This window comes from Caloenas nicobarica, chromosome 1 (genome assembly GCF_036013445.1).
Source record: "Caloenas nicobarica isolate bCalNic1 chromosome 1, bCalNic1.hap1, whole genome shotgun sequence".
Lineage (NCBI taxonomy): Eukaryota > Metazoa > Chordata > Aves > Columbiformes > Columbidae > Caloenas > Caloenas nicobarica.
In genome coordinates this window covers 56,093,789-56,107,080 of record NC_088245.1, presented here as the reverse complement: position 1 = coordinate 56,107,080, position 13,292 = coordinate 56,093,789, and the positions used below count along the sequence as shown (strand labels likewise).

General features: G+C 39.6%; 1 protein-coding gene across 2 annotated transcripts in view; it reads right to left on the bottom strand.

Moving 5' to 3' along the window:
• The window catches only part of OSBPL8 (oxysterol binding protein like 8), a 99,396-nt gene that overhangs the window by 30,188 nt on the left and 55,916 nt on the right, over window positions 1–13,292 (bottom strand). For both annotated transcript variants that reach the window (XM_065634730.1, XM_065634739.1), the window contains one exon: window positions 2,786–2,856. In XM_065634730.1, the coding sequence (XP_065490802.1) occupies window positions 2,786–2,856 (71 nt within the window). The remainder of the gene's footprint in view (window positions 1–2,785; window positions 2,857–13,292) is intronic.

The window sequence follows — 13,292 nt, the reverse complement described above, 5'->3', positions numbered from 1 at the left end:
TTTTAAGCTAGTGACTTTCCCAGTTATATCCACACAAACTGGACAGGATCAAAACTCAAAAAAAGAAAACGTTTTAAGAGAACCTGCTGCAACTCCCAACGAGGTACATTCAGTACCAGATTCTGGGCAAGTCTCATCGCAGCTTTTCCATCCTTACTTAAAAAGAAGGGTTGCTATTGCACCTCCACAGCTGTAACAGACACCATCTTCTGTTAGCCTGACATTTATTTGTAGGTTTTAAAGGAACCACTAATCTCATTAAGTCCCACATACAGTTATTGCAAAAATATAGATGAAGAAAAATATGTATTTGAAGTAGGAATATTGGTCTCGTCTTCAATAGCAGAAAGACACGAACAAAAGTAATGGCAAAGCACATAAAGACTTAAGATCCTGGAAAGATAAGAACCAAGAAAAAAAAAATAAGGAAGAGAAAAATAAATTGGATGGTCGAAGATAAATGATTAATAGAGTCTGAAATAAAACCAAGTTAAAAGAGACAATATTAACTTGCTTTCCTAGGAAAAACTCATTTAGAGGTTTCTGGACCAACACGAATATTTTGATCAGAAGCAAGCTGGATGGTAATGTATCCTTCCTTGATCTCCCTGACAAGTGAAGCTCTAGGATGCAGCAGAAGCTGAAAGACGCAAAGTTTGTGATTCTAAGTCAGATGTAAGACACCAACAGCTTGAAATCACAGAATTACAGAATCATTTTGGTTGGAAAAGACCTTTAAAGATTGAGTCCAATGGTTAACCTAGCACTGCCAAGTCCATCACTAAACCATGACCCAAAGTGCCACATCTATACATGTTTTAAACACCTCCAGGGATGGTGACTCCACCACTTCCCTGGGCAGCCCTGTTCCAATGCCTGACAAACCTTTCCATGAAGAAATTTCTCCTAATATCCAATCTAAACCTTCCCTGGCACAACTTGAGGTCACTTCTTGTAAGCATTTCTATGCTTAGCTACACACCACAGAACTGCAGCATCAGCTGCAGAACCCAACCTGCTCACCCCAGCGCAATTCCAATGACACTGTTCAAGCAGGGAAATGCTACTATAATTTTTAAGTCACTTGGATTTCCTTCGATATTTCTTCAGCATTTCTCTTTAGAGCTCTGACACATGAAGTATCACAGAAAAACTTGTGCCAAGACCTTGAGTGCAATCCCTCTGTTTCCTAGGAGTGGGGGTGCCTGTGCCCAGGGCCAGCTCGGACAGGCGCAGTGCTCACCTTGCAGCAGAGCCCTAAGGAAAGAGCTGTGCCCAAAATCACGTGGGCATCTCCCCCATGTCCCTCGGGAGCCAGCTGTGGTCCCCCGCAGAGCAGCCCATGTCTGCTGCACCCTGACAGTCTGTTCAAGGGTCTGTTACCACATCTGCCTCTGTAAAAACCAGTGGACATCCTAGCAGAAAACAGTAAACTACAAAGCAGGGTGATTTAAAGCCTTTAAACTCAATCCTGCCTAAATAAGAAAAACAAGTGAACTTAGCTACTCTGTCCAGTGATCAAACCATACACAACCACCCACTCCGCAAAATGCAGTCTCTTCTCTTTAACACATACAAATCCCTAAATAAAAATTTAGTATATTGACATGCCAGCCACTTCCACCAACCAAAATGTTCATGCACCTCAGGAGTTACGACAGGCCAACAAATAAAGAAGGTTGTATCAGAGCGACCTATACAATGCCCTAGAACTGACAGTTTCTGTACCTGTAACCTACCAATTGACAAGGATTTGGGAAAGGAAAAGATACCTATGGTAGACTTTTCTATACACTACCACAATGAGTTTGTACACAAATCTCTCATCATGTGCATACTATTTCTATACCATCAGACAAGAACATTTTATTCTGAATAAGAATGCTATTGCAAACTATTCATGTAAATAACTGCGATCAGAACAAAACAAAGCTCTGGAGAGAAAAAAACTAGGATCGCTACATAAAAAGAGTATTTTTGGTTGCTTGGGTAGTTCATGTTTTCTTCCTTTTTCAATTTTAGCCAGCCCAAGATGCAATAATTTTGGTGACTGCAGTGTCCATCTCCCAGCTGCACTTTGGATGTTGTCTGTTTTCACTGCATCTCAGTGAGCCTTTCCTATCTTGGGAGTACACAGTGATGACTATGAATTTGCCTGACTCCTACCTTTTCCATTTCTAATATCCAGACTACCAGAAAGCATAAACATGCATAGCAATTACAACCAGTTTAATGTTCTACTGAGTGTGCTTTCCTTTGCACTCTCATTGCCTCAGCAAAATGGGCCTTTATACTTGAATTCTGAGGCACAGAAGCTTTTGCAACAGATAGGATAACAGATTACACTTAACTATGTTTTACTCTGGCAATTCAAGCCGTTAAACTAAACCTTTTCCACTTACAGTTTCCTTAACATTATTATGAGATTTGCTACAGCTCAGTGAACAGCATCTGCACCTATAGCTTAAAAGGATTTTAAATTCAGTTCCACAGCGAGTTGGCCTCCATCCATCGTTACATTTGGCAAGGCAACATCCCACTCCAAGATGACAGTGAGAAGGCTCCATGTCTCATTTTCACTAATTTGAACCGCAGATTTTCAAGTTATGCCATTCTGAGAACTACATTAAGAAATTCCCTTTAATCTTTATCTATTGATGAATCTGAAGAGTAATATTCAAGATTATCTACAATGAAAGTTAAACACATGGGCATTTAATTAAAACTGCAGAACTCCTTTGCACACTGACATTTTAAAGACATATTAGGAGGCTGCTTTCCTTACCTTGCTTTTCGACATAGAATGTGCTGTATCCTCTTTGCTTTGTGACACATCATCCTTCCCTTTGTCAAAACCTTAAAGAAAAGAGAACAGAGTAGCAAATTATTCAAAGATATAACATCTTATATGAAGCAGCCTTTGAAATAAATTTGCAAATTGTGATTAGCATAAAAGAGTGCAAGCAAATTGGATTTTCAAACGACATACATACCAGTCCATCGCATCAGTTGAAAATATACCAGCTACTACAATATGAACTAATTTAATACCCACCAAGTGGTGAGAACAGTCCACTGTATTTGGATGGTGCTGCACCCTATCCAATAACCTGATGAACGTAAATATGGTGTGCAAACTTTTGTACTTTTATCTTCTCATTGCCCCTCGTCTGCATACATGCAGGCACAGAGCAGAACCATAAATAAAGCCTTTTTTGGTTTGTTCATTTCTGTAGCTAGAAATAATTGGTAAATACCACCTACATGAAAGCAAATCTAAAACACTGATAAAGATTGCCAGTCATTTTTTTGCAAGAAAATGAAAAAGGCTGCTTACATTAACCTTGAATTTATACTTTAACTTGACACTGCATAAACGTAACTACAAGGTTTTATATTAAAAGAGTCATTGAAATCCCACATTTATCTTCTGTGAGCAACTCACAGTACAAACCCCACAGTTTCCTAGTATCCAAAAAACAAAGTGAGATGGGGCTGTAGCCACTATACGTGTGACAATGGAGACAGGGGTCACAACTGCTATTAGTGCTCCTGCACAGCTGCTACATGCCGTGGAACATATACCAAGAACATTTCCTTAAGGAAAAATAAGCTATTCTAGTTATGAAGAGAACACCTCAGTCATACATTTTCTTTTAAGAGATCGGTGGTAGCATAAAGCTTTTATAAACAGGAATAAACCAAATTGCACTAGGTATTTATCTGAGTAAGTAAAAATGCCATAATGTGCATGCCCTCCAGACAGAAGGCAGATAAATATGAAGTCATACTGAACTTAGTAATAATCCACGCAGCTGAAAAGCCTTGCGTGGCTCCGCCAGTGGTACCCCAGAGCTTCAGCCCACCAGAGGGCACCACGTCAGCAGAGAAATCGCACAAACGGGCAGCGAAAGCTCTTCTGAGCTTCCCTTGGAACACGTTCCGAACTTAGAAACAGAAACTGGTGCTCAGATATCTAAAATGAGAAGATGTGTCAGAGGAACAGTTTGATTTCACATTCTTCAGGGGAGTGTGTGTATGTTGGGAGAGATTTTATGAGCTTTAAAATAATTTTTATTAGCTCTCTGTAGCAGTGTTGAGTAGTTTGTTCAGTGTAGGACATTTATTTACTTATTTAGGCTGAAATTAGTAGCTTCACCCTTCCACAACTTAACAACACCCAGAAAGTCTAAGACATGACTGATTCATCTGTCACAAATACACATTTTGGGAAGTTTCAATGACTTACAGAGGTATTAAGTTGGTCTTCAGGTTACATGAGAAATCTGAGATTCCTTTTAGTTTTGGTCTGGTAATCAGTCTTTTGGGGTTTTTTGTTTATATTTATTACCTTTTGCAGAGATTGTTTTTTAAGATCAGATTTTTTAAAATTATATACGGCAATGCAATAATATTACATTTTATGTTTACACCAAGAAAACCTTACATGCCTTTTTAGAAAGAAACCTTTATTTGTCTTTATAGAACACCCTCTGTGCACAATTCATTAAACCCTTTGTTTTGAAATTCTTCCAATACATCCATGATAGGTTTGTTTGGCTAATGAAAACCTATAATGCAGAAGACAACTTGACCACAGGGAAGAAGTACCTAAACAGGCAGAAGATTTGTAATACTAGGGAACTAGGGGAAAAAATGCAAAAAGGTGAGTCACGATCCAGAAGCCAGAAGCCACTTTTTCTATATAACACCAAATACAAAAGCACATTCTTTACAGCACTCAACATCAGGTGCTGAAACAAAGCAAAGGTTACTTCAAGCCTTAGAGGACAGACCTGCGTTAGTTCACTGAGAAATTATTAGATTTGATGCCAGTCTTGAGAAGTCAAACACACACCAGAACCACAGTAATGAGGTTTTCTCTTCACCCCCATACCCTAAAGAAATTCCCAATTAGGAACCAAGTTCAACTGAAAATGCAATGCTGGCATTTTCTAATGGCTTTCCAGTTTTTACTTCTTTATTTATATGCATATACAAAGGGCTTAGTGATGGGAATCAACAAGAAAGTGCTAAGTCAGGATTGTTCTTACAGGAGAGAAGCTATAATTCACAGCTTAGTTTCTAAAGCACAGCAGCTTTAAGGGCCTTACACATCCTTAACTAACACACACATTTGGGTTTCTCTTTTCATAAACAAGTTTTTCATTGCTATCACCAATGAAAATAGAATGAAGTACTGCATCCCAGAGCATTAGACACAAAGATCGAAGCTGAGTCACATTTCCCCAAATTTCACAGAATCATAGAATCATTTTGGCTGGAAGAGACCTTTAAGATCATCGAGTCCAACCATAACCTAACTCAGCCACTAAACCATGTTGCTAGGAACCTCACCTATACATCTTTTAAATATCTCCAGGAATGGTGACTCCACCACTTCTCTGGGCAGCCTGTTCCAGTGCTTGATAACTCTTTCTGTAAAGAAATTTTTCCTAATACCAAAAAATCTAAACATCCCCTAGCACAACTTGAGGCCATTTCCTCTCGTCTTATCACTTGCTACTTGGGAGAAGAGACCAACCCCCTCCATGCTACAACCTCCTTTCAGGTAGTTGTAGACAGCGATCAGGTCTCCCCTCAGCCTCCTTTTCTCCAGGCTGAACAGCCCCAGTTCCCTCAGCTGCTCCTCGTCAGACTTGTGCTCCAGACCCCTCACCAGCTTCATTGCCCTTCTCTGAACTCTCTCCAGCACCTTCATTCTGCTTGCAGCACCTCAAGCCCAGGAGGTGTGTGTGCTTGCAGATTTATACACATCCCATCACACTTGCCGTTCCCTTCCTTACTCGCACCCACAGCAAAGTGCTGTCTGAAGGGTTTGCTGGTGAAGGCAAGTCAGGGTGCTGCAGATCCTGGAATGCCTTGCATTGCTCCATCTTGGTCTGTGAGGAAACCCAACCAGTCGGCTTCATGTCCCACACCATCCTACTTGTTACCTTCTCCTCTGCAGAAGGGATAAGCTCACTCAGAAAAAAAAGAAAGAAGGCTTTTCCTCCCAAGTGATAAAATGTATGGTTAAAAAAAAAAAACCAACATAATTCAGGTGCTGATTCAGACACAGCCTCACCCAGTGTAAGGACATGTTTTTGAGGGACTCTCTGTTAAGATGGAGGGACCTCAATACCATGGGCAGTCTCACTTCTTCTGACAAGAACAGTTTGATGCTAATACCTGCATGGAAATTTGTACTGAAATATCACAAAAAGCTATATATATGGGCCAAAGATGAGGATAACATACACTTTGCTGTGGAAATACTTGTTCAAGGAAAACAAAACCACCAGAACAATTATATTAATAGAATCAGTAATAAGAAATACTGTTTTCCCCCTTCCTGCTACCAGTTACAAACAATATATTGTCTATGGATTTGTGACAAAGACAACAGGAAAGCCAAGAAAACTGTGCCTTTAAATGATGCTTTGTGTTATTGTTCTCTTTGTAATTTTGTCAGCCCCAGAGGTACTGAAAATTGCACCACAAAAAGCCACTGAAGCCCATATCTGTAGTGGAGCCTGCCAAGGGATGAGAGGCTAGAGGCAGGTCTAATAAAAAGAGTGTGTTTCAAATTCTTCAGAGTTTATCAGCGGTGGGTTTGGACTTAATATTTTAGCTTACTTGCTGTTTCTCATCCTGTAATTCAATCAGGAACTCTTTGATAAGATAACCTGAGCTCACATTTCACAATGTATAAATCCAGGTGTTAAAGATGCAGTCCCTTTCTGTAACTTTCTCGCTGTTAAATCTCTTGGATTTGTGCATCATTTTGTACCTCTTCACGCAAAAGCAACCTTCAGAGCTAGGAGACAGCGAGCAAGTGCCATCTGAACCAACCTTCCGCGCTGCAGATTGAGCCCCCAGTATTATTTAAAGCACTTGCAGATTTAAAAAACAAAACAAAACAAAAAACAATTAATGAACACAAGCTCCACAGCAACACTGTGTCTTAACAGACTTTCTCCCAGTGTGACCTTCCTTGTCTTCACATCACAGGCCACAGGGGCTCTGAAAGCTGACTCCAACCCCAGGGCAGTCAGCCACAGTTCATGGTACCACCTTAGAAGCCAAGGGAAACTGTTCAATAGTACATTCCTGCTGTGAACACTCGGCATACCCTTGCAAAACTTGCAGCTGGAAACCTGTGTGAAAACTCATGATGAGCTTTCTGACAGAAGCGGGAGCCTGACAACAGAGGGCAACTGGAACAACCAGAACTCTGTACATACGAGATGCCCATGAACAAAATCAAATGATGATGCTTTAGAGACTGAGCTGGAACATGCTGTCAATACCAAAAGAAAAAAATTCTCCAAAACATCGTCTTTGACAAAAAATGAGGGCTATATACATTGTAAGGCTAGTGTTTAAGAATCTTTAGGATAAAGTCTGTGATAGGGTACATTTTAAAACAAGACTGTTTAGTTAAGAGATTTCAATTTTGAAGTACAAAACTGGTAACATTGTTCAAAGTCACATCTGCGATCTGTCCCTTCAATGAATCTTGAGGGAAGGAAAAAACCAAAACCAAGCACATAACACCTCCTACATCTCAAAGACTGCTTTTGTACCTCTCAAATACCACTTTCAATTAGGATGCCTGAGAAAAATCACATCGGAAAAAACACGTTACTTTTTAATGCCAGATTTACTTTATCTAAAAAGAAAAAAAATTACTATCCACTGGAGGCTTTTTTTTCGAACAAAGAGAAGAACCACTAAAAAAGCAATGCATTGCATTAGAAGATCATAAATAGGAAGCCAACCAACAATATTACTGACTTCCAAATGAAAAGCAATAAACAGCCTGATTTGATTACTAGTGTGCCTGTGAAGAATGAATAATTGAGCTGAAAAACTATATGCTTCGGGAAGAACTATGAGCTATTCTTAGTGGGAGATATCAATACTAGTGTTATATAACAAACACAGCAGGAGAAAAAAGGAAAAATATTTTTCAAGAATTGAACACAGGAGACATCGGTCCTTTTAACTGACCGATTTTCAAAAGTTTGCTGACAAGCAGTTTTAAAAAGACAATCACATATTAACTAATTCAGATTCCTCCATGGCTTTTGAAACTGAAGTAATCAGAAAAGCAAAAGAAGTCCTTTTACATATTTTCTCATGGTCACTTTTTGTTTTGCATAAACCATATAAAATAAACAATAATAACCAAAGAATGACCTCTACTGTAACTACATGAGTATCTTTTTGACAGGCAATAACTACTCCTTGCTTAAACCAAACCAAAAGAGTATACTTTCCAGCATATGAATACTGTTTAAGTTCTTCAGATACACGGAAGATTCCAAAAGATAAAACATTTTTCAGTTCTATGTTTAGACTTGATTTTTTTCATTAAAAACTGTTTTCCATTTGGTCTGCATTTTAAGAAGTCATTCATTGTCCACTTGCAGACAGCTATCAGCTTTAATGCAGAATCCTATACAGGAAGGAAGCAAATAGGAAACATTTGTTTCAGTAACTACCAGACTACATGCATTTATTTTAAAGGTAGGGAGGTTCTGTCCAGCTGCCAACTCCACGCTTTCCAGCTTGGAGATCTTTATTTCCTGCATAGCCTGAATAAAACTCAGTGTTAGACTCTGAGTAGAAGGCTAATCACTTCCTGAAGCTGAGTGAAAGGAAACCTTACGGGGTAAAACATGAGGTTTAATAGAACATGGTGTCCCAAGCATCTGTCCCCACTGGCCTGTGGCTGAACATGATGCTCCAGCGATTCTGCAGAGCTCCCTGATCATCAGCCCACAACTCCCCCGTGCACTGCACCCCAGATCTTCCTGTGGCTTCAGAACCATGGCTTACAAATTCACTGAGCCATTCTGCGGAAGGCACACAACAAACAGTGAAAACTATTTTATTCCCCAGCATTTTGGCCCCACGGGGCTACACAACAAAGTGCGTATGGGGGCACGCACAAGACGAATCACATGTACAGATTAATTCTGGTAAGAATGTACAATTTCTGCAAGTGTCCCTTCAGGTAAAGATGACCTTGTAATACATTTTCAAGCATCAAAGTTTCCTGAAGTAAACTGCTGAAATTCAGGTACCTGTATCAGAAGTGTACATTATGGACAATGAAACTATAGAGATTCATTTCAATATTCCAGTACTGATTTTCAGGAAAGAACAAATCTGAGCAAAAGGAGACTCAAGTCCTTTCTCATGTTAAATATCTTAAAAATCTTGCACTACTGAGTTTAGCAAGGGCTTTTAGCTCTAACTCATTCTATCTTGTCACTGATGACAAGCATGCAGAGTCTTCAAGTAGTTATAGCTAAATTAAAACCTTCTGCTGTACCTTACTATTTTGAAGCAAGTTCATTGTGTGTGAGGGCAGTGGAAAGTACAAGGGAGGAAGGCGTTTATAAAACACATCACAGAACTTCAGTCATAAATGCCCAAACGACCAAACCAAATATTCACATCAGTACCAAATACACAAACACCTTTTAAAGAGAGATTCACTGCTGTGTGAACTATAACTTAGCCGCCTATGTACAAATGTTGCCACTACAAAGAGCTGTTACCTAAATGCATACTAGGATTATTCTGATTTCTCCCAACATCTCGGTACATTACTTTTATTCAAGCTGAAAAATTTGAGGAAGAAATTATATTCTCTTCTGTACACTTTAAGAAATGCAAGACGATAACAAACCTGGTAAAGCAGGAGAGAGTTCATTATATCCTCCAAATGAAGCATTCCGGACAAGCTTTCGGCCATCAGCTCTCGGAGAAAACACAGATGAAATCCCCGCACATGAAGAAAACCTACGTCGCACTGGACCCTCTTCCTTCATGAGTTAAGGTGTTTGTGTAAGTATTATGTTCTCTGTGAAAGCTGGTTAGCATTAGCTGCTTGGAACAAGTGTGTTGAAGTACCAGCCTTTTACCTCACATTCTGATGAGTAAGATACAAAAGAAAAAAAAAAAGGAACAAACGAAGGGCACAGGTGAAAAATGCAGCGAAGAGACAGAGGCTGCCAAATCAGCAGCAAGCCAAGCAACACTATACGCCTCTCGTCAAACCCATTAGGGTGCTTAAAGCAGAATAGCTTTGCTTCAGCTCTTCTTTACCGCAAACACATGGCTTCTCATTTTTGACATCTCAGTTTTGGTCCTACTCATCTCTGCTTTCTAAGCCCACAAAAATGGTGATTATTTAGGTTTTAAGGACTCATTAAATCAATTATTTTTCCTGTTAGCCTTTCCAGTCTCAAATTTCTATTGCACAAGGCACAACTCGTGAGCTATGTGGCTTCCCTATTGTGCTACACTAGAGAATCTGAAAAAGGGGCCCATGTTTTGTGTTACACAGCCATGTTGAATTTTCCTATACAGGTGAAGTAAGAGTTTTTTCTTCTCTAACGCTCTGTCATATTTATATATACAAACCAGCCTGACTCCTGGAAGAGTTGCACGAAATAAGCTCCACAAAAAGGATTTTTTTTAAATTAATGTCCCAAATATTTTATGCAATGAATAAAACACTTAAATGAACCAACTTAAATTTTAAACATAAAAAAATCCCAGTAAATTGGCTTTGAGACTAGAAATCAGCTGACTAAAACTGCTCTTGCTGACAGCTACCAGAATAAAGTCAAATAAGCTCTTCATAACCTCCGTCATCCGCTGCTCGTTAGATCAGCTGCTTCTTTGTCCTGACAACTACAGTGCATGGCCACCCTCTTCCACATCTGGAATTTCCTTCCTGTCTGGTGCTTCTCTGCTGATCCCATTTTCCCCACCACACCTTATTTCTGACAAAATACATTTATAAACCTCCTCTGTTTCCTGGAAAGCAGAAAAATATGACTCTAAGAACTGGCTCGAAAATAAGAACTGGTATTCTCTTTTGCTCCATACTAGTGGGCTCCTCTTCTTACAAACTGAAACACATCCCACAAATTAAATCAATGGTAGTGTGAATCTGATTAATCCTCAGCTAATAGTGTTTACTGCAGCTGCTCATGGAAAGAAGTGTACTTACTATTTGCACTCAGTAATTTCAGTTCACACTGGCTCAAGGATAATACAGTAGACTGAAGTATTTTATAACCCCTATGAAAGGTTTTAACTGTGTAGAGTGCAAGTGTATTACTACCTATAGATAAATACACTAAGACACATACAGAAAACACTGAAAATAATTTTCCTGATTATGAAACATAGTAGCTTCCAGGATCTTATGAATCACTAGAGCTTCTTCTAATGTCCCAATACATACCAAGGAAAAAAAGATGTAACTGAAAAGGAAAAAAAAAAAAACCAAAAACCAAAAAACAAAAAACCAAAACACGAACAGGAGCCATCAATAGAAACCATTATATGTGATAAGTAACCTTCACTTCTTTTGTACGAGAAGTGAAAACCTCTATTCACTTGGGCAGAGGGAGAGGGAGAAACTGGATGAGCACGTCGCGTGTTCAGGCCTGTTTCCATTTACCCATTACTGTGTCTCGCACTTCTTTCAGCTGAAGTGCTCCTTGTCCAGATGTCCCAGAAGGAACAGAAAGAGCAGCTGAAAACTTAAGGAGTGAATGGTGGGACAATGAGGAATAAATGCAAGGAGGGACAACACTACTTTTTTCTTTTCTTTTCTTTTTTTCTTTTTTTTTTTAAACAAACACAGCTCCACATCTTTTCTCCAAATCTATCTTCTTAACCACAAAACAGCACAACTACATTGGTTCAGATCTCTTCAGAATACATGTTTTCTTTTTCCTAATCAAGAGAAAGCTGCAGTAGGAAAACTCCCCTTACATGCAGAAGGAACTGTATCCTCTCATTACAGACGCATCTTGCCCAGTTAATGGGTCTGTTATCTCATCTTTCAGACTCTGGGCTATGACCCTGCCCAGGAACATTCTGCTGACACTGGTACCGGGATGTGTCCGTGTCTCACACCGGAGCGGTGGGGTGGCACAGGCTGACGGGAGGCTCCGCCATCAGCCACCAAACTGCTTTGGCTGCATCAGCCTCCAGCCAGCCCAGCAGGTTCTTCCACAACAGAGTCTTCTCTGCCGCCTCGTGTTCATGTTGCTAAAGAGTGGCTAGACATCCCCCGGGTCGCAGAAACGATGTAATCCTGAAGAAGGTTTCCCCTTATTTCCCTCCATGCCCTCTCAGGTCCCTTGGTCACTGTTCATGTAGCCAAACTGTAAATGAGAACAGATTAAAAACCTCTTTCCCCTTGCTATGCCCCTTTTCTCCATTTAGAAGTGAAACTGAAATCTTTGGGTAGATAAAATTAAGAATTTCCATATAGATAACGTTACATTTCCCTTCTCTGAAGCTATCTCCCAAACAAGGAAGCCGTTATCCAGGTATTTAGACCTAATACCTTCTGCTTCAACTCCACAGCAATGTAGGAGAGACAGACTGTGCGCCTTGTGCCAAGATATGACTGTCTCATCCCTGCAAAGGAGGGGGAAAGAAAAAAAAGTCTACTTTAAGCTTCATCCTCCTCCCTACCACCACGTTACTGTTATATTTCACTTAAATCTGCAGTGGTAAACCAGTTAATTACATGGTTTGGCTGTAAAAATTCACTACTTCTCTACCCTTTCAACAGCTTGTGATTTACTATGCCTGCTAATACATGTATATACATGCCCATTTGCTTCAACTACTTCAAAGCCGTATATGTTGCTAGAGAGATAGCTGACACACAACTGAAAGGCTGTTAGATCAAAAAGAATCTGTAACATGTAAAAAAAGTGAGAATTCTCCTCCATGGTGTGATTCTAAGCTGAAGTTTATTGTTACTCTTGAGCATCAGCCTGCGATATTAAATGTGTTTCTGCTCTCCACATGCTCAGCACTCAAAGCCCTTTTTTAATTCCTTGCAATAAATTTGATTCCTGAAAGGACACAGAGGTACTTTTAAGTAGTTGGAAGTGCTTTTATTCACATGTTCTGTACATGACATGGAAAGGTGCACTTCATTAGCCACTACATATTAGACCAAAAAAAAAAAAAAAAAAAAAATCCTTTTTCCTCTTTTCCTCTCCCTGAAAGTAAATTCAGACAGAATAGGTCAATCTACTGGTAACACTGGAGTTAGTATCATTCATTACATGATCTTAGACTAACGTCCTGGGAAGCCTTCTGTTCTTTTGATATCAGTTCCCAGTGCCTTAATAATTGCTACACTTAGAAAATGCACTAACATACACAGCTTGGAAGTTTGCACAGTTTCAAAATACTCACAAACAGAACTACCATCAAGTCCAACTGCAGAA